General features: G+C 32.7%; 1 protein-coding gene across 1 annotated transcript in view; it reads left to right on the top strand.

Moving 5' to 3' along the window:
* Positions 1–23,314, top strand: part of LOC149786798 (tubby-related protein 4-like) — a 341,424-nt gene that overhangs the window by 126,357 nt on the left and 191,753 nt on the right. Inside the window, exons 5-6 of the mRNA XM_089977301.1 lie at positions 1,948–2,112; positions 3,140–3,323. Coding sequence (XP_089833427.1) covers positions 1,948–2,112; positions 3,140–3,323 — 349 coding nt within the window. The remainder of the gene's footprint in view (positions 1–1,947; positions 2,113–3,139; positions 3,324–23,314) is intronic.

The following is a 23,314-nucleotide window of genomic DNA, read 5'->3' as shown; positions in this document are numbered from 1 at the left end:
TATATATATAAGGTCTAAAAAGAAAACCCGTAACTACTTACCCCAATTTGAAACCTTGCAAATTTCATTGGCTGAGATTGTTACTTCTCTAGGTCTAGATACTGTATTTCTCATCCAGTTTATATCAGATTTGGTAGTGGCCCTGGGTGGCTGAGTGTACTGTATTTCTCATCCAGTTTTTATCAGACTTGGTAGCGGCCCTGGGTGGCTGAGTGTACTGTATTTCTCATCCAGTTTATATCAGACTTGGTACTGGCCCTGGTTGGCTGAGTGTACTGTATTTTTCATCCAGTTTATATCAGTCTTGGTAGTGGCCCTGGTTGGCTGAGTGTACTGTATTTTTCATACAGTTTATATCAGACTTGCTAGTGGCCCTGGATGGCTGAGTGTACTGTATTTCTCATCCAGTTTGTATTAGTCTTGGTAGTGGCCCTGGTTGGCTGAGTGTACTGTATTTCTCATCCAGTTTATATCAGACTTGGTAGTGGCCCTGGTTGGCTGAGTGTACTGTATTTCTCATCCAGTTTATATCAGACTTGGTAGTGGCCCTGGGTGGCTGAGTGTACTGTACTTCTCATCCAGTTTATGTCAGTCTTGGTAGTGGCCCTGGGTGGCTGAGTGTACTGTATTTCTCATCCAGTTTATATCAGACTTGCTAGTGACCCTGGTTGGCTGAGTGTACTGTATTTCTCATCCAGTTTATATTAGTCTTGGTAGTGGCCCTGGTTGGTTGAGTGTACTGTATTTCTCATCCAGTTTATGTCAGACTTGGTAGTGGCCCTGGGTGGCTGAGTGTACTGTATTTCTCATCCAGTTTATCAGACTTGGTAGTGGCCCTGGTTGGCTGAGTGTACTGTATTTCTCGTCCAGTTTATATCAGTCTTGGCAGTGGCCCTGGGTGGCTGAGTGTACTGTATTTCTCATACAGTTTATATCAGACTTGGTAGTGGCCCTGGGTAGCTGAGGGGTTTAAAGCACTTGCCTTTATGATCATAGCCATCTTACCTCTGTCCACTTGGGTTCAAGTCTTAGGCTTAGCCAATGTGGGTATGTGAGAAGGCTTGGCAGTAGCTTCCAGTGGGTTGGTGGTTCTTACTAGTGTTCTGGGTTATTCCTCTACTAGTCAGTAGGACTATCATATCAATAAGATTTTTGAAGACTTTGAATTTGAGCAAGAGACTATACTTATTGATTGTGCTTTTATCTTCAGAAATAATTTTTTTCATAAAGTAGGTAAAACCAACATGCTATAATGCTTGGTTTACATTGGTTTTGTTCTTACAGTACTACATAATCCTGTTTTGCCAAATGGTCAATTGTTATGTTATTTAAGTCAGATGAGTGATATCAGGTCCACTTGGATATCTTGTTTGACATATTAAAATTTCATAACTGCATTTTCAAGGTAAGTATGTGCTAACTTTTCTACATTTTATAGAGCATATTAGCTTGCCCTTTGTTATCCCTATTTTCAGCAGTGCTCTAAAATTCCATATTGGAAACTGAATATTGGAATCCTAATAAGCTTAATTTCCAGCATACTACAATAGTATTTAGAGGAGTTATATTTAGTTGATGTCACATATAATTGATTTAGATTTAATTAATGTTACATCTAACTGGTTTAGATTTAGTTAATGTTACATCTAACTGGTTTAGATTTAGTTGTTACATCTGATTGGTTTAGGTTTAGTTAATGTTACATCTGACTGGTTTAGCTTTAGTTGATGACTTTAGTGGATTACATGTATTTAGTACAAAGTTCATATCAATATAGCTAATCCATGCATTAGTAATACCGATACTTTGATTACATGTATTCTGCTTCAATTTTGGTCCTTTGTTCTTCTATCTTTCTTCTGGCTGAAATGACATCCATCCAGAGTTATCTTTTCCAGAATGAAATTTTCCTTACTTTCTAATGCGAAGTTTGAATCATATTTTCAGGTGACAGATTTTGCCTGGTCTCATGATGGACGTATGGCACTGATCTGTTACTGTGATGGTTTTGTCCTCGTGGGGTCAGTGGCAGGACAGCGGTTTTGGTCATCCATGTTGAACCTGGATGGAACAAGCATCACCTGTGGTGTATGGTCACCAGATGATCATAAGGTGAGCTTGTGGTCCTATCAGTCACAAAATAACATACTTAATGGTTTTGCCAATTTTTTGTTGGGCATTTTATTTATTAAAATGTTGTTTATATTAGAATCTTGATGCAAGATATAATCTGTTTAGCACTTTATTAAGTTTTGAGAATTGTACATCCATATGCCGCATGTATGAAATTCAAGTAACTTAGCATGATTTATAGTAAGTGTACATTAGATATTAAATGGTCAAAAGGAGATGATGGTGAGGTTGTATTTTATTTATTACATTCATGGACACAAGTTGGACGTTCTTTGCTTTTTATTAAATAATTCCAAAGATTTGCATTATTTATGACACTTATAGGCCACATTATGTTTTATGCAATAGCGTGTTATAATTCAGCATTATTCCTAACAATGACCAATCTAGTGATAAATATTTTGTATGTGATAAGTTTTTATTCCACATTACTGCCAGGATTCAGTAAAAATGTCATGACCAATCATCATTTTCTGTTAATTGGTGGCAATGTGTTAATAATCAGATAATTTTCCACACGATGTCATGCTTAAACCATGGGTATAGTTTTTAAAGTTGGAGTCTTTAACTGTGTGGAATTGGATTTGATTTTAAAAAAAAATGATCACAGATGTAATACTATATTTGGTTAATTCATTATTTCTTTGAAAGTAACCAATGATTGATTGACTCATTTGACTGGAAAAACAATTTTCAAAAGAAGGAGGTTTTGAAACCCAGATTTAGATGGAATAAAGAAGCGATCTGGCATCTGTATCTGTTACATTTTGTTATTCTGATAGAAAACAAAATGGCATTTTCAGTTAATCATCTATCAAGTCTTATCATTGACATTGTTCCCCAAAATGGCAAATAAATGAGGAAAAAAAATTGCCACCAAAATGTATCAGCAAAGTACTGAATATTAAATTTTTCCATCTTTAGTTTGGATTCATTGTAGTAATGTTTGATGCAGTTATTACGCATTCTATGCTAGAATGTTGAATGATTATGATTCATTCTTCAGGTAATGTTTGGCACAACGGATGGCCAAATAATTGTGATGAACTCCACCGGGGCCATGGTATCTCAGGTCACTATTCATGATGGAATGGAGATCTCCACAATGGCCTGGTCATGTGAGAAATTCAACATGGAGGAAAATGATGCCAATAAAGACAGTAGTATCCATGTGTCTCCTAGAGAACAAGGTACACTGTAATTGCTATGATAACAGCCCAAGGCCATACTGATATCTGACCTAAGCTTACTCTCCCTCATATACAGTACAACTTTAAGAAATTGAATGGTTTTAGGCCCAAAATGTTTTTTTTTAAGGACCTATTAGCTTTTACTTTATTTTAATATGACTTACCAGCAAATCTGTTGGACAGTAATGTAAATAAAATACAGTTGACCTTGTGGTTGAGTCAGGGGTCAAGGTCAGGACTTGGGTTTTGTCTGTACTGGCTTTGTGAGCATAATAATATACAAGTGTATATATGGATTTTTATCAAATGCTATTGGTGGATATATTGAAAGAATACCTTCAATAGTGTCACTTAATATATAGCTTCATTTTATTTTCAAATCGTAACTATGTCCTTGTGAACTGTGTCAAGGAAAACTTTACTACTTACTCATCCCTTAGCCAAGTAGATCAGCGTGCATTTATTTGCTCTTAACATCAAGCATGCATCAACTCTTTACTTGCGTTAGTGTAGAACATTTTGCAGAGATGTACACATAATTTCCTGACTTTCTGTTTAAAGCTACAGTATATGACCTATTTCCAAAAAAACAGATGGGTTTCTGTAATTTGAAATTGACCTCATAGATTCATTATACTGATACTGTATGGTTATTTAGTGGGCCAGCCTATACTTTTAAAACAAAACTGTGTCAGATGGAAACAGGCTTATATGTTGTGACTTGTGCATGTTATATGACTGAAAATTGTTCAGACTTTCTTTTTAAACTTGATCATCCCATTTTTGTGTTTTTTTATTTTGTTTTTACTTTTTAAAACTTTTATGCTGAAACTTTCATTTATCACTCTTGGCTTCCAAACAAAAGGTTGTGAGTTCAAATCTTGCTGCATTGCATTTATACATTTTTTTAAACAAAAATTCTTTTAATGTTGAAACTTTCTTTTAAACTTGCACATCCCAATTTTAAAACTTCTTTTTAATTTTTATTTTCAAAATTTCCTTTTTGACTCTTGCCAAACAAGAGGTCACGAGTTTGAAACCCCAGCATATGAATTTCTTTTTATATACTTTTCTAAAATAATTTTTATGTTCAAACCTTTTTAAAAACTCATGCATCCCAATTTTTATCATTTCTTAGATACATTTTTTATGCTAAGACTTTTTTTTAATGACTCCCATCCTAGAACAGGGAATTAACATAGTTATTATTGTGATTATTATTATGTATTATTTTTAATCTTATTATTTTTGATAATTTGATCTTTGTATGATTCAGTTGTAAATCTTTGGAAGTGAATTACAAGAATGAAATAGATTTAATAATAAAAATTGTTTCATTGCACCCATTTTGAACAAACTAACGCTTTCAAATTCAATCATAAACGCCACATTCACCTCAGATTTTTTAAAATTATTTTAACTGAGAGTAAAAAAAATATTTTCCCATGTTAGAGCACAAGCTATTTCATCATTTAATTGCAATTATTTTGTGGAAATGATACAAACACTCAAGTTCCTGGACTGATAAAAAGACTGTAAGTTCACATATCCTTTATTACCATGCCCTTTTTGAAAAGAAGAAAAACGATTCAGTAATAATCTGCTGACTGAAATTTGGTTGAGGGGCGAGAGTCCAGCAGGATGCACATGCCATTTTCTAACTAGGATGTTTTGTATCCAGCATTTCTACACAAGATACTGTACTTTCTGCTTACATTAATTGAATTTAATAGAAAATAATTACTTGTTTATAATTATGTATTTTTATTATTAAAAATTAAAATGAAGTCATATTTTAAAATAGTTGAAGAAAGTGCAATAAAACAATAAAATCAGAAAAATATATAACAAGTCTAAAGTGGATCTTAAAATAGCAGTTTCTGTACATGAGTATTATAGTGCATTAAATCAGTGGTCAAAATGTATGAATGGAACAGAACAGCCTTGCATATATGTTGATCGGCATATAGAAAAGTATTTACAAACCAATCAGTCAGATTAATTACTGCTTCATTATATTATGATATTGATTAAAAGTTAATTTGCTATATTCATTTTCACTAAATATGGTATTTTTTAATGTAAATAATTTTACTTGCCCACCATATTATTATCTCTCTCTTTGTCCAAAGTTGAGGGTTACTTTCTATTTTTAGATATAAGGTAGTGATTCGTGGCATCATATGAGGTATTGGCTAGTAAATTTTCTGTTGTACTAGTAGTTTTCATTATTTCAATAGTCGCATGGCTAGTTAATCTTGATATCTGTCCAACATTGTTTTATAGAAACTAGTGAACATTCGGCAGGACAAGTACATTTTTTTAGTGTACTTGTCCTTCTGGCTACAGAGAAATTTATGTTAAATTATAGGTCTGCAAGTGTTGGTTTTGAAGAAGAACTTTCCACCATTTTTCCAATCTTCATTGGAAGTTTCCCGATAACACTTAACAGTACTGGGGAAAAATGGCAGATATCAAAGCAGTTGTTTGTAGGAAGTGGAGAACCTTCATGTCCTGCTATAGAACTAGAAACCATCCATCATTCTTCTCTAATCTAGGGGCAGATAATTTGCAGTGATCCTTTCCTCCTACATGATATTTCTAGGAAAATTGATTTAATGCGGAATATTGACACCTGACCTTGTCTTGAGAACTATGATGTTTGAGCTGATGGTATGCGCCTGCATTTGTGAGCTGAACTTAATTATCTGTTAGCTATTTTACACATTACACTTATATGAACCCCCCCCATGCCATGTGCAGAAAAACCCTTTATTCACATGCTGCATTCATTGGGTATATAATAGCTATCTGGTGCAGATACTAATTTTCATTAGTTTCTTAATAGTGCCTTGCCAGTGTTTACCTGCAACATCCATGGTCTTTTATATTCTAAATCCACTATCTAGTTTTGCTACTTCAGTGTGTGTGTGTGTTTTAGAATTTTATTGTTGCTTTAAAAAAAAATTCAGTCATACTGTTACGATGTCTGCAGTGTGGCAGTTTATAATGATGTCTAGCACAGGGGCATCTGATGATGCCACAGACATTTATCATCATATCCCACCCATTCACATTATCCTGACACCAGGCCGACCAGTCCTAACACTAACCTCTTAATGCTGAGCACAAAGCGAGGCAGTCTTTGGTGTGACTTGTCCTGGGTTTGAACCTGCAACCTCCCACATCCATGCTACTTCAGTAACTTTTAATAGTATTTTCCATATATACTTGCTTGTAAATCTAGTCTAGCTGCAAACAACACAACCAGGGTCTTTGTTGTTTGTTCTACTATCTCGGCCTGGGTTTGAATCTGCGACCTCCCACATCCATGCTACTTCAGTCAATTTTAATAACATTTTCCATATATACTTGCTTGTAAATCTAGTCTAGGTCTTTGTTGTTTGTTCTACTGATTACGCTTAATAAACTGCATAGATCCAGATATACCTTTACATGAAGCAATGGCAGATCTGGGTCAGTGCAGTTTATACATGGATCTGACTGATATATGTATATAATGCATCAACTTGTCATAAACATTTGCTCAACCAATGTTTTTCCACTGCATGTTAATTATCCTTGCTCTGTGTGGTTACATATCACTGTTTCTTACAATACTCCCCTCACAATTAATAATTGACAACATTAATTTGGATATATGTGCATGTGTGTGATTTCGAATTTTAATGTTGCTTTAAAACTTTTTCAGTGACATTTCTACGACGTATGCAGTGTGGCAGTTCATTGTGATGTCTAGCACATAGCGATCATGCCTCAGACATGTAGCATAGTATCTTGCCCAGTCTTATTTATCCTGACACCAGGCTGACCAGTCTGAACACTAACCTCTTAATGGTGAGCACCAAGCAAGGCAGTTGCTAGTACCATTTTTATAAATCTTTGGTATGACTCAGCAGGGGTTTGAACCCGCTACCTCCCACGTCTAAGGCTGACACTCTAACCAGATTGGATATAAAAGAACATTCTGGCATATATTAGTATGTAGAGTATATCAGCTTCTAAAATACATTGCTAAACCAATGTTTTAACACATTGGACTTGAATTATCCCTGCTCTCTGTGGTTACACAATTTTTCTTGCACCCAACACTCAAATTGACAAGAATAGAATAGAAATAAAAAGAAAAAATATGGCAGTTATAAACTGATGTACCTGAAATTATTAATAAGTTTGTGGTTTCTCTCTTACATGTGGCATTCCTTGAAAGTATGGAGAAACAACGGTTTCTGTCCTATACCATACATTTATTACAAACTCTGATCTCCACTGTACATGGCTGACATTAAAGCCTAGTGGACATTTTTCTGTAGACAATTGCACAGCTTAATTAATGGATGCTTTTGAATGGAAACTGAATAGGTGTAATCAATCTCAATTTTGTACAGAACTACCATTTACGCTTCAGACAGATTTTTGATTTCTACCTCAGTCTGGTATCTACATCAGGTTACAGTATCTCAGTTCTGTAGTGAACTGTCAATATCCCATATAAGTTTGACCAACAAGACTCCGACCAGTCATTTCAATTTAATATCAGTGATGCACAGTAATACATGTTGCTGTTCTGTAAGTGGTAATTTTCAGAAGGAAAATAAGCTGACCTATGAAGAGAATTTTGTCCTTCCATTAGGGTGTACCAGAAGGTTCTAGAATGCACCTATGGTTCACCCCTCATTTATGCACTGTCTTTCATTTTTTTATGGTCGCATGGTTATAATGTCTGCCTTGTTTTATGTCGATGAAGAATCCTATTCACTTTGTGGGTTAACACAATGATTTTTCTGTTTTCATTATGTTTAATATGATCATTGTTTGGAATTTCCTGTGACCAAGAATTTTCTCAGTTTAATTTTGGCTCTCTCTAGAGTTATTAGCAGCTTTTCTGGTACAATTGTGTACTGCCTTGCATTTTATTTTGTTTCTCACCTCACACGGGTGTTGGTTTTAAATTTTGTTCAGAATTATTTCTAGTTAGAGTTGTGGACCAACAACTTCTTTCGAAGTTAGGTCAAAAAAGATGGAGGATAATGGATCTTTTCCTCTCAAATTCCACATGATGGTAGAGAATCATTCTCTGTTGACTCTGCTGCCAGGGACAATCTGTTAGCTCTACAGGAAGAATTATTTTCAAGTTCGTATTCCCTCCAGTCTCCATTGCAACATAGAGACATTGGGTCACATACTGCGTAGTCCTGCCTCTGAAGGAGAGAGGGCAGGACAAGACATCCTTTCTGTCCTGGTCAACAGTTTGATACAGGATAAGCTGATGTGGAACTCTCTCCCTTCAGTCCCCATCATCCTATCATCTGTCAGTCAAGGGGGAAGAGGAGGAACAGAGCTGGTCTTTTGACAAAATAGTAAATGAGATGAACTATCTCTTGCCCAGTGAACTGCATTCCAAGCAATTAGGTTCTGGTGACTCTAAATTTCTTTCCAGTTTGGAAAAACTTTCCGGGGCAAACTCTTAATCAGATTTCTTGCTGTTTCTGCACCTGGTTATGATTCAGGAACTTTTCCAAAGGTTTTGCAAGGTCAAGAATTTGTTAGCATAAGGGTTGGTCTATCCCTCTCTCAACATTGTTACCATTGGTTGCTGCATTTTGCTACATTGTTCATACCCCTTCCTGGAACATTAAACTGCCTACTTTGGGTGCTGAAGTGGCTCAAGTGGGCATTTCTACAACAACCCCATTTCAGGGCTCCCTTGCAGCAGTTGGGCCCTAAAAAGGTGCAACTGTTGTAGCTGTGTAGGGTAGGTGGCAGCTACATTGGGGAATTAGCTGGTAGAGCAAACAAACAAATAGCTAGGCTACATATTTCTTTAATAGTCTCTTTTCACTGTACCAAATGAAATTCAAAAGCCCTCTCTGACCATTTCTGTGTGTGTGTGTGTATATATATATATATATATATATATATATATATATATATATATATATATATATATATATATATCTCTCAGCCTAGCGGACTTCACAGGAGACATCCTGATATCATATTTTTATAACTGGCTTGATTTTTTTCTGGTACACACATCTGTGTTTCCTACATTGAACTGAACATTTGATATCTCACTAATGAGTTGTCTAGAAGTTGATTTGAAAACATATAAATGATTATAATATATCTGATCAGACTCACACTCACTTTCCACCTCTTCCTCGAAATATAAATGTTAAATGTAAGGGTGGGCAAAGATTGTCAGATATATATATATATATATATATATATATATATATATATATATTTCTTTAAAATCTATGTATAAGATACTCTTGCTGATTAGAGAAACTTAATCTACTATCATGGTTCTAATATCATCAGCATTTTCAAGTCCTGTAAATAATCATTTAATTAATTTGCATAAACACAAATTCCTGATGTTCTCACTTACATATACCATAGAGCTAGACATAAGACCTTGGGGTGAGTGTGCTGTAAAGATTCTGCTTGTATTGTTTTGGACTGCAGAAGCAGAGCATTCATGAAATGTGGATTCTAATCAACATGATTATGTACAAGACTAGAAAATTAGAAAACAGTTAAATCATATCAAATGTCCCTACTAGATACCACATTAGGCCCTGTGAGGAGTTTGCAAGCCCGTCCCCCTTTCCTAAGGACAAGGATGCACAGCCCTGGGTACTGGCTCCCTCTATTGTAGAATATCCATTTTCCATTGATTGCCAAAGTGTTAGACTGAACCACTTTTCAAAGGCTTGGTCTGCTGTAATAATTGATGGCTGTTTTTTTCCATCATGAAAGATAGTGACCAACTTTGTTATTTGGAATTTAAATGTAAGGTACCCCGTGTTCCACTAATTGAATCTAGTGCAATTAAAGGAATAGTTTCATTTCCTTCTTCAGAAAGATACAAGAGAGGATGTTGAATGACTAGTGTATGGCCTTTTACTCCTGGATTTTCAGATTCCCAAGAAAGGAGGAAAGTTCCATAATATTATTGACCATTCCTCCTTAAACAGATTTCTGCTGGAGAAACCTTTCAAGATACAGACCAAAGCTTCAGCGAAGAATGCCATTTGACCTGGTAACTGGGCAGTCTCCATAAATCTTCAGATTGCCTATTTCCATATCCTTATCTTTCCTCTGAACATGAACTATCCAGTTTTGCTTGGCCAGGGTCTTCCAGTAAAGTTAGATTTCCACCATTTTCCAGCAATTTTGATAGAGGTATAGCCCCAGTATAACATTACAGTTATAGATATATAAGATAAAATGTGGAACAAATTGGTTCATGCATTTTTGACATTCATATTTTCACCATGTTAAATTAATTTCAGCTCAAGGCAACAAAATTGTAGAGATCATTTACGTATGAATAGGATGTGACATGTCTTGAAATTTCCAGTACATTTAGTCGTACTCTCTGATGTGCATAATTAACACGGAAATGGAATTTTGGTCTTGAGCATGCAATCCTGGTGTAATGATGATTTATCACAGACTAGTTTTGTATGAAAGTCTAAATATACCACAGCCTAATCAGGTGTGTACTCATTTGAAATAGGTCTATAAATTAAATTCAGTGGATGGAGATTTTGTTAAGGACTATAATCATCAAGTCTTGACTGGCATTCAGATTTACATGGTAGCTTCCAATATGCCTGATAGTGGAGTGAATTATTAACAGAAGAAAAGGTCTACGTGCCAGGATTTTTATAGGTTATTGTTTCTTTCACAGAACATGATATTTTTTATTTTGGTTATTGTGGTTCATGAATCATGGACTCCAGACACAAAGCTGGGACTTCCAATTTGTATGCCTTGTACTAATTTGGTTTGAAAACAACATACACCCAAGATTTTCTTAAGTTTTTATGTAAATATTTGTATGTGATTAAAGGTGTTTCAGTCACTGACAAGAATTATGCACATTTTTTAAGTAAGTTTCTTTGACATTTTTATGTACCTTTATTGCAAGTCCCAGACAGTGGAATGTTTTTTTCATAAATTTATTTGTGGAGAGTCAGTGAGAGGGTTATTTTGAGATGTGCCTGTAATTCCAGTATATACTGTATGATGAGTCATTCTCTAACCAAGTTATCTTTAAACATATTTATAAACATTCACTGTAAAAAAAATATGTAATAATTATTATGTGTATGATGCATTATACTTTGTTGATAGCCCCCCCAAACATATAAACAAGCAAGACACTAGATCACTAAGTATAATGAAATTTTGTCAAAATTCATAACAGAAAATTACCCTAACATGTGTGGTATGTCAGGGTCAGGAAGTGCTAATATTTAGAGAGTTATTCCATCCATTTTTTTGGTGCTTGTTTACATGTGACGATGTCAACATTTCCATTTATTATGGTAGTGACTCCAGGCAGTTGTGTTCACAAGAAACATGGAATTAATGAATTAATGATTTAATAATGATTACTAATTAGAATACTTTGATAAATGATTTAATAATGACTACTAATAAGAATACTTTGATAAATAATTTAATAATGGCTACTAATTAGAATACTTTGATAAAAGATTTAATAATGGCTACTAATAAGAATAGTTTGATAAAGGATTTAATAATGACTACTAATTAGAATACTTTGATAAGTGATTTAATAATGACTACTAATTAGAATACTTTCATAAATGATTTAATAATGATTACTAAATAGAATACTTTGATAAATGATTTAATAATGACTGCTAATAAGAATACTTTCATAAGTGATTTAATAATGACTGCTAATAAGAATACTTTCATAAGTGATTTAATAATGGCTACTAATTAGAATACTTTGATAAAGGATTTAATAATGACTACTAATTAGAATACTTTGATAAATGATTTATTAATGACTACTAATAAGAATACTTTCATAAGTGATTTAATAATGACTACTAATAAGAATACTTTCATAAATTATGTATTAATGACTACTAATAAGAATACTTTCATAAATGATTTAATAATTACTAATAAGAATGTTTTGATAAATGATTTAAAAATAATGATTACAAATAAGAATACTTTGATAAATGATTAATAATGACTACTAATTAGAATACTTTGATAAATGATTTAATAATGACTACTAATAAGAATATTTTCATAAGTGATTTAATAATGACTGCTAATAAGAATACTTTCATAAGTGATTTAATAATGACTGCTAATAAGAATACTTTCATAAATTATTTAATGACTACTAATTAGAATACTTTCATAAATTATTTAATAATGACTACTAATTAGAATTCTTTTTATAAATGATTTAACAATTACTACTAATAAGAATACTTTCATTAATTATTTAATAATGACTACAGATAAAAAATATTTTGATAAATGATTTAATAATTACTAATAAGAATGTTTTGATAAATGATTTAAAAATGATGATTGCTGATAAGAATACTTTGATAAATGATTTAAAAATAATGATTACTGATAAGAATACTTTGATAAATAATTAAAAATGATGATTGCTAATAAGAATACTTTGATAAATAATTTAAAAATGATGATTGCTTATAAGAATACTTTGATAAATAATTTAAAAATGATGATTGCTAATAAGAATACTTTGATAAATGATTTAAAAATAATGATTACTGATAAGAATACTTTGATAAATAATTAAAAATGATGATTGCTAATAAGAATACTTTGATAAATAATTTAAAAATGATGATTGCTTATAAGAATACTTTGATAAATAATTTAAAAATGATGATTGCTAATAAGAATACTTTGATAAATGATTTAAAAATGATGATTGCTAATAAGAATACTTTGATAAATGATTTAAAAATGATGATTGCTAATAAGAATACTTTGATAAATAATTTAAAAATGATGATTGCTAATAAGAATACTTTGATAAATAATTTAAAAATGATGATTGCTAATAAAAATACTTTGATAAATGATTTAAAAATAATGACTACTAATAAGAATACTTTAATAAATGATTTAAAAATGATGATTGCTAATAAGAATACTTTGATAAATGATTTTAAAATGATGACTACTAATAAGAATACTTTGATAAATGATTTAAAAATGATGATTACTGATAAGAATACTTTGATAAATGATTTAATAATGATTGCTAATAAGAATATTTTTTACTAATAAAGATACTTTGATAAATGATTTAAAAATGATGATTACTAAAAAATACTTTCATAAATGATTTTAAAATGATGACTACTAACAAGAATACTTTGATAAATGACTTAATAATGATGATTACTAATAAGAATACTTTGATAAATGATTTAAAAATGACTACTAATAAGAATACTTTGATAAATGATTTAAAAATAATGATTGCTAATAAGAATACTTTGATAAATGATTTAAAAATAATGGTTACTAATAAGAATACTCTGATAAATGATTTAATAATGACTGCTAATTAGAATACTTTGATAAATGATTTAATAATGACTACTAACAAGAATACTTTGATAAATGATGTAATAATGACTACTATTAGAATAATAAGAATACTTTCATGTTGACTCTATTGTCCTTGGATAAAAAATACTTGTCAGCTAAAAGAAGAAATTTATATAAAAGAGACATCTGTGTTATGGAAGAATATATAAAATGGAAAGTTTTTAAAAACATTTTGGTGGGGATTATATGCAACATCAGTACAGTATTTAGTTCCAATTGGATATTGCACAAAATTTCATTTCAGCATAATGATTAGATAGACTTCTATACTATTCTCACTGGTTTATTATGATTCCATAGTAAGATTAATAAATTATTCCCACTTTTTCATGTTCCCATTTCCATTGAAATCACTTATTTGTGCAAAGGCAATGATCCCTAAATGCTACAAATATTGTGATTAAGAAAATTGCTGTATCCATCAAAACCTGAGCAAATTATTATTATAGTCTTACCAGTATGTACATTTAATTTTGTATTGTGTGATTGACCTTTGTCACTAATTGAAGGTAGGAGTTTGGGCCTACATGACTAATATAATTTTTAGTCACCATGTTTACTTGGGTTTTAGTTTTAGATACAGCTTTTAGTCTGCACTTGGAAGATTCTGGAAATGAATTTTATTTACAGTTTGATGGAGATTTCCATTAAGACAACATAGTATATTTAGAAAAAGGTTATTGTGGAAAATCTAATCTGGTGATCTATGTATTGGAAAATCTAATCTGGTGATCTATGTATGCATTCAGAAATGCTAGTGTAAATTCACTTGTGTATGTAGAATGGTTCATGCTACACTGATGCTAAAAATGACCTTCAGAAAGACATATATACTGAAGTATGGGCATATATATTGGCTGGACCAAATCAATATGCCTTCACTGACTGATGTAGGCAGATGAAGTTTGGTTCACTTGTTTATATACATAAGTACCTAATTTGACTGGATTTCATCACTATTTAGTTGTTTTGATAATGTTCATCAGTGGATAGCGTAAATGTTTTGGAAACAACAGATAGGAAGATAAAATGACTCATTGTTTAAATGATTCTGATTAGCTTATTAAATTTTATTTATGTACTGCGACCTAATTAAATTTTTTAAAACTTAGGTTTTTGTTATATAGCTAAGATATATTGATCAGATGTATTGAGAGAATTCATGTTTGTGTGTATCAGAGAGAGAGAGAGATCATTTGGAGATGATACTCGATGTACGGAGATCCACATCCCACTGAATGCAGCAAAATTTTATTCCTATATTTAACAAGTCTAATTACAAGCAAGGAGTGATGAAACATGAATGAAGGGTGCCTTTTCTCTTCAGATTTTGGTTTTACTACGTAAATAATCGAAGTAAAAGTGAAATTTAAACCCAGTTAAAACTTTATTTTTAAAAATTGCTTTGAATTTCACATAAGTTTGTAAGGTTTGTAGATGACACAACGGAGTGCATTAAACATTGCTGTTACCTTCTCATAGCGATATATAATGGTGGACTCAGCTGGTTTGACATTGGAAATGACAGCATGAAGACCTCCAAGCACATCCATGTATTTCAAGGAATGAAAGTCAATAAATATAGTGAAGTGATTAGGTTGTTGTTGTTGTTCTAGGGTTTAATGCCATTTTTCAGCACAAGATAGGCTATACATGGCGGCCAGTATGACTGGTGGAGGAAGAACCCTGGAAAACCTAGGGAAGAACCACCGACCCACAAGAAGCTACTGGCAGGCTTTCCCACGTACCCAAGCTAGCCGAGCCTTGGACTCGAACCCACGCAGACAGAGGTGAGATTGCAGTGATCCGGAATGGTGAGTGCTTTAGACCACTCGGCCACTCGGGGCCCCAAAGTGATTAGGTAACTAGTTCATATAGGTAAATAAAGAAGCATAGTTGTTTCCTGCAATAAGTAAGTTATATTCCAGATATGACTCAGCAATCTCTCTCTCCTTCAAAAGCACACACCTATTCATGGAAACACAGTCATGGCTTTCTGATTAGGCAGACAAGGCCTAGGACAGAGTAAGGTAGAGGGTGGCAGATTTTAAAGTAAGAAAATCCGAATTGTCAAAAAATGTATAAGTTATGTGAAAAAAGAAAAGCTCATGGCTTTTTTTGTCTGATATTTATTTGGTCATTGTATTTTTTGTTGATGTTCTCATCATCATCTTCATTGCTGTCCTTTGTTGGTATGTTGCAGGTGCCCAATCACATTTTTCCCAGCTGTTAACTACCTCTCATACAAAAGAGTAACTTACACAAAAGTTCTTTTCTTAGCTGTATGAAATGTTCCTATGGATATCTTTGTTAAATACATGAGATTGCACATGATTTTCTGATGCTAAAACTTTTGAAAATTCTTTGTATAAACTTTCATTTCTTCATTAGGTGGAGTTCAGAAGTCCTTCAGAGGTTATTGACAGAAAGCCTAATTTTGAAGGTTATAAAAATTGCAAATTGAATATTGGTTATAATTCCATTAAATTTTGTTGGATGGCATTGAAAATCAAACTTGGCATTGAACTCTTAATGTATAACTTCTTACTAAATTATTTTTAAAGTCATGAAGTTCTTAAAAAGTTACTAAGCAGAAAGGAATTTTTTTAAGATCTAATTTGAAGTCACACAGGGGTTTGAACTCCAGTAAAGTTTGTTGGGAAATGGTCAAAATTGAATTTTATCTAGATCTTCACAAGATAAAGCCTTACATCAACTTTGGCTTGAATCCACAAGTCCTTCAAAGTTATTAAGCTGGAGTGAAGTTAATGGGATGAGATGTGGGCAATGCTGTATGCAATTTCCATAGATATGGCACAGTTTAAGAAAGTTAATAGCATTCAATAAATATTAATTTCCTTAATTCTGCAATTTTCTTTTGTAAAATTATGACTAGAATTATTCTAATTTAGGTGCTCTTTTTAGCCCCTTTCAGTAGGGGCACTTATCATACATGTTTTAAGGGGTTTTGGATTTGAAGGTACCAACTTTTGAGAGTTAATATTTTCAATGATGAAAATTACATTGTTTTTTATATGTGGGGGAAATATTTTCTGGTATTCTATTTTAATTGTAACAATGATTTAATGAATGTGTATTGTATTGTGATCTTAAGGAAAACATCTAATTCACCTCCATTTGGAAATGATTTTTTGATTGAATAGACCTCCCTTTGGAAACATATCTAATTAAACGATCTCCCTTTGGAAACTTACATCTAATTAATAGACCTCCCTTTGGAAACTTACAATAATTAATAGACCTCCTTTTGGAAACTTACACTAATTAATATACCTCCTTTTGGAAACATACCTAATTAATAGACCTCCCTTTGGAAACACATCTAATTAAAAGATCTCCCTTTGGAAACTTACATCTAATTAATAGACCTCCCTTTGGAAACTTACATCTAATTAATAGACCTCCCACTGGAAACTTACACTAATTAATATACCTCCCTTTGGAAACTTATATCTAATTAATAGATGTTCCTTTGTAAACTTATATCTTATTAATAGACCTCCCTTTGGAAATGTATATCTAATTAATATACCTCCCTTTGGAAACTTACATCTAACTAATATACCTCCCTTTGGAAACTTACACTAATTAATATACCTCCCTTTGGAAACTTACACTAATTAATATACCTCCCTTTTGAAACTTACACTAATTAAAATACCTCCCTTTTGAAACTTACATCTAATTAATTGAGCTCCCTTTGGAAACTTATGTCTAATTAATAGATGTTCCTTTGGAAACTTACATCTAATTAATAGACCACCCTTTTTTAAACTTATATCTAATTAATAGATGTTCCTTTGTAAACTTATATTTTATTAATAGACATTCTTTCGGAAACTTATATCTAATTAAGAGACCTCTTTGGAAACTTATATCTAATTAATATACCTCACTTTGGAAACTTACATCTAATTAATAGACCTCCCTTTGGAAAAATATCTAATTAATAGACCTCCATTTGAAAACATATCTAATTAATAGATCTCTCTTTGGAAACTTACATCTAATTAATAGATCTCCCTTTGGAAACTTGTATCTAATTAATAGACCTCCTTTGGGAAATTTACATCTAATTAATAGACCACCCTTTGGAAACATATCTAATTAATAGATCTCCCTTTGGAAACTTATATCTAATTAATAAACCTCCTTTTGGAAACTTACATCAAATTAATATACCACCCTTTGGAAACATATCTAATTAATAGACCTCCCTTTAGAAACTCACATCTAATTAATAGACCTCCCTTTGGAAACTTATATCTAATTAATAGACATCCCTTTGGAAATGTATATCTCACTAATAAACCTCCCTTTGGAAACATATCTAATTAAAAGATCTCCCTTTGGAAACTTACATCTAATTAATAGACCTCCCTTTGGAAACATATCTAATTAATAGACCTCCCTTTGGAAACATATCTAATTAAAAGACCTCCCTTTGGAAACTTATATCTAATTAATAGATCTCCCTTTGGAAACTTACACCAATTAATAGACCTCCCTTTGGAAACTTACATCTAATTAATAGATCTCCCTTTGGAATCTTACACTAATTAATAGATCTCCCTTTGGAAACTTACATCTAATTAATAGACCTTCCTTTGGAAACTTACATCTAATTAATAGATCTCCCTTTGGAAACTTACACTAATAGATCTCCCTTTGGAATCTTACACTAATTAATAGACCTCCCTTTGGAAACTTATACTAATTAATAGACCTCCTGTTGGAAACATATCTAATTAATAGACCTCACTTTGGAAACTTTATCTAATTAATAGATTTCCCTTTGGAAACTTACAACTAATTAATAGATCTCCCTTTGGAAACTTACACTAATTAATAGATCTCCCTTTGGAAACTTGATCTAATTAATAGACCTCCCATTGGAACCTTACATCTAATTAATAGACCTCCCTTTGGAAACTTATGTCTGATTAATTGAGCACCCTTTGGAAACTTACATCTAATTAATTGACCTCCCTTTGGAAACGTACATCTAATTAATAGACCTTCCTTTGGAAACTTACACTAATTAATAGACCTCTTTTTGGAAACATATCTAATTAATAGACCTCCCTTTGGAAACATATCTAATTAATAGACCTCCTTTTGGAAACTTACATCTAATTAATTGACCTCCCTTTGGAAACTTACATTTAATTAATAGACCTCCCTTTGGAAACTTACATCTAATTAATAGACCTCCTTTTGGAAACATATCTAATTAATAGACCTCCCTTTGGAAACTTACATCTAATTAATAGACCTCCCTTTGGAAACATATCTAATTAATATACCTCCCTTTGGAAACTCACATCTAATTAATAGACCTCCCTTTGGAAACTTATGTCTAATTAATTGACCTCCCTTTGGAAACATATCTAATTAATAGATCTCCCTTTGGAAACATATCTAATTAATAGATCTCCCTTTGGAAACATACATCTAATTAATAGACCTCCTTTTGGAAACATATCTAATTAATAGACCTCCCTTTGGAAACTTACATCTAATTAATAGACCTCCCTTTGGAAACATATCTAATTAATATACCTCCCTTTGGAAACTCACATCTAATTAATAGACCTCCCTTTGGAAACTTATGTCTAATTAATTGACCTCCCTTTGGAAACATATCTAATTAATAGATCTCCCTTTGGAAACATATCTAATTAATAGATCTCCCTTTGGAAACATACATCTAATTAATAGACCTCCCTTTGGAAACTTACATCTAATTAATTGACCTCCCTGCAAAACTTGCATCTAATGAATAGACCTCCCAGCAGAATCTTAATCTAATTAACAGATCTCCTTGTTGAAACTTGTGTCTAATTAACAGACCTCCCTGTAATATTCATGTATGCTGTAGCTTACATGTAGATATATATGTAGTTCAAGTCACATGACAAAACTGGCAGTTGATGAAAATCAAAGGCATATAGGACTAAACATCTTAAACTGATTGTCTTTTTTACACCTCTCGAATGGAAACTCATATCAACACAGGTTTTCACTCAAAGATTTCTTATGATGTCTTCTTAGTCAGTGTGACATCCATTATGGCAGTGATCTTTAAAATCTTGTTTCACTTGAATGGGATTCAGAAGACTTCTTATGATGTCTGGTTGGTCCTAAGTAAAAATGGTATTGAAGTGAGACCATTATAGCTGCCACAGTAACCATCTTGAAAATTTTGTTGTTGCTTTTCCTCCTTGATGGATGTTCATTTTGACATTCAGCTTTCAGGAGAAGATTTCCTAATGATGTTTAGTTGATCCTATATTAAAATAGTATTGATCTGACATCCAGTATGGCCACCATGGCAGCCATATTGAAAATCTCATTATTGCTACTCATCCTAAATGGGGTTTTCACTAGAAGACTTAATATTTTGTCTTGTTGGCTTTAAAAAAAATAAATGGAAATGATGCTGATCTGGTATCAAGCATTGACCCCTTGGTGGCTGTCTTCAAATTTTGTTATTGCAACTTCTGTCAGTATGGTCATATTTATGTGGTCTTTTCACTGAAAGACCTTGGAAGATGTCTAGTTTGAAAATGGTGCAGATATTACATCCAATATGGCATAGGTCAAGTTTTCCTGATATTAAGGGGATGCATCTTGATTAGTGCTACACCCTCATCACAAAGTAGATCACTCTGACCCATATTTCGCACTTCACTAACATGCTTACCTGTTTTATTTTATGTTTATTTCTCAAGCTGTGTTCATGTCAGAATCATCAGACTCAAAGATTTTATGTAGCTCTATATGCAGCAGGGTTGTATCCAGGGAATTGTTATAGCAACTAGATAAATGCATGATGGCATCATCAAAATATTCAGAACCTAAGATCATCATGATAAATATGAAAAATTATGATCCATATGCTCTTTGGTTAAGGTCTATTCAACAAACTGTTTTTCTTGAACTAATGCTCAAGGTATACTGTGTAAATGTAATACAACACTTTTTATTTGATTGTTTTCAAAACAGTTAATATTTGAAGATACACATTTTCAATTTTGCTTGCCTGGATAGACAGATAAAGATAAATTCCTAAGGCAGCACCCAATGATGGTACAATTTTTTGATACAGTTGTTTTTCTTTCTTAGATTAGAGTGGTATATTATATACAGCAGCTCTTGTATTAGATGAAATTTTAGTTCACAAAAGGTGACTCATCACATGTTCTCAGAAAATTGCAACAATGACAACAATTACAGATATTATAACAACAATTATTAATGCTATAACAACAAACATTGCAGTAGTGCCATAGAAGTTTTGTGAATCTCCCTGCCCCACCTGAACCCCAGTCTTGACCACTAGTAACTAAGTAGAACTATATCAAAATCTAGCATTATGGCCAAGACACCTATAACGTGTGATACATATTAGTGGCCTTTACAGTATCGAAACATACCTTACAGTATTGAAATCTTCTATACAATGTTGAAACCTTTTGTAGTGTTGAAACCTACCATACAGTGTTGAAACCTACCATACACTGTTGAAACCTCTCATACAATGTTGAAACCTTTTGTACAATGTTGAAACCTACCATACAGTGTTGAAACCTACCATACACTGTTGAAACCTCTCATACAGTGTTGAAACCTACCATTCAGTATTGAACATGAGTGATGTTGAAACCTTCCTCACAGTTGAAACCTTCCATACAGTGTTGAAACCTACCATGCAGTGTTGAACATCAGTGGTGTTGAAACCTTCCTCACAGTTGAAACCTTCCATACAGTGTTGAAACCTACCATGCAGTGTTGAAACCTTCCATACTGTGTTGAAACCTGTTATTTCTTTCTTGTGAACATATTTTTCTTTATGCAAGAAATCTACTATCAGAACTGGAATCCACAAACTCCAGGTAACAAATCATCTTACAGAGGTTAACTCAGGGAAGCTGGATACTTTTGCATTTATTTTGGACAGTGGTGTGTCCATTTTTCTGAATGAGCTTGAAGAATGTTACTGTTGTGAAAATAATGTGTCATATTTTTTTTAACTGGTTGTGGAAGTAGCTGAAATGTAATGATATTAACGGCAGACTCCATCATTGCTGGTCCATCAGGTGACTATGTCAGTACAAAGATCACACCAACATCAAAGGTTGCACCCACATTTGGGTCAGTCCACCTGGTAAAAAAGATAATTGCTAAGCCAGTGAGTCATTAGTCAGGATTGTCTTAATTACATACCCAAGATGTGGTAAAAAATAGTTGTCATCTGAGGGAAATGCAGGGCTTGGAACTGAGTTTTTTTATAAAAAGTGTAGTAGAAAATATATCAGCGCTAGTACATTGCACATCAGCAGGTTAAAAAGCAGCTGGGCTGAACTGATAGCATATTGAAACTGTGATGGTAAGTGACTTTGGGAAAGACATTGAATACCACACCCTTACAATTAAAGCGGCTCACTGTGAATCTCATTTCTTATTTTACTGGCTATGGTTAAAGTTTTGTGTTTATCTCATGACCAGATATATGTATACATGTACTATTATACCTAGAATAATGAAACTTAATGAGGGGATGCATCTTGATGAGAAGGTTACTGTGACCCATATTTCATGCTTCACTGACTTCAGTTCAATCTTGAGCACTGTAAATGTCAGAATTTTATAACTGCATGGTTTTATGCCTTTCCATCAGTACCACACTCTTACAATGCAAGGTCACTGTGACTTGCATTTAATATTTTACTGGCTTATGTTGAATTTTTGTGTTTAGCTTGTGACCACATGTTTTTTATCGCCTGTATAATGCTGTTATACCTGGGATCATGGAACTTGTTTAGAGGATGCATCTTGTTGAGTACTACACCCACATCTTAAAGTAGGTCTCTGGTGATTCATATTTCATGTTTCGTGGACTTTGTTTAATTTCGTGCTTTTAGTGCTCATACTTCAGTCATTTAATTAGATGATTGTATAAATCTCCATGAGTTGCACATCCATACAAAAATAGTCATTATGTCCTACATAAAATGTTTTACTCTTTTTTGTTAACTTGCTCACCTCCACATAGTTCTTTTGCATAGTACTGTATGTACCGGTACATACAATCCTATATGGAATTTTGAGGGAATGTTTCTTGATGAGCACTATTTCATTTTAGTAGTAGGTTATTCCCATATTTTGCGCTTCACTAACTGGGTCAGATTTGTGTTTGATGTTTATTTCTCAGACACTGTTGATCTAGAGTCATGAAACTGATGATAATATATCTCTGTTACCTACCATACCCTTACAACAAAAGACAATCATTATGACCTATATTTCATGTTATACTGTATTTGGTTCTTACATTTTAGCTCATGACTGAATGAGATTTTGGCATACTGTATGCACACTATCCATTCTGAAATCATGAAATTTTGTACATCACCCTTATGGCAAAAATGGTCTCCTTGACTTATATTTCAAGTTTAAATGACTTTATTAATGTTTTTATATTTAAAAATTGATTT

Source organism: Sinohyriopsis cumingii, chromosome 12 (assembly GCF_028554795.1).
Source record: "Sinohyriopsis cumingii isolate HCF-2022 chromosome 12, ASM2855479v2, whole genome shotgun sequence".
Classification (NCBI taxonomy): Eukaryota; Metazoa; Mollusca; class Bivalvia; order Unionida; family Unionidae; genus Sinohyriopsis; species Sinohyriopsis cumingii.
Note: the sequence above shows the minus strand (reverse complement) of the source record. Positions and strands in the feature narration are given on the sequence as shown.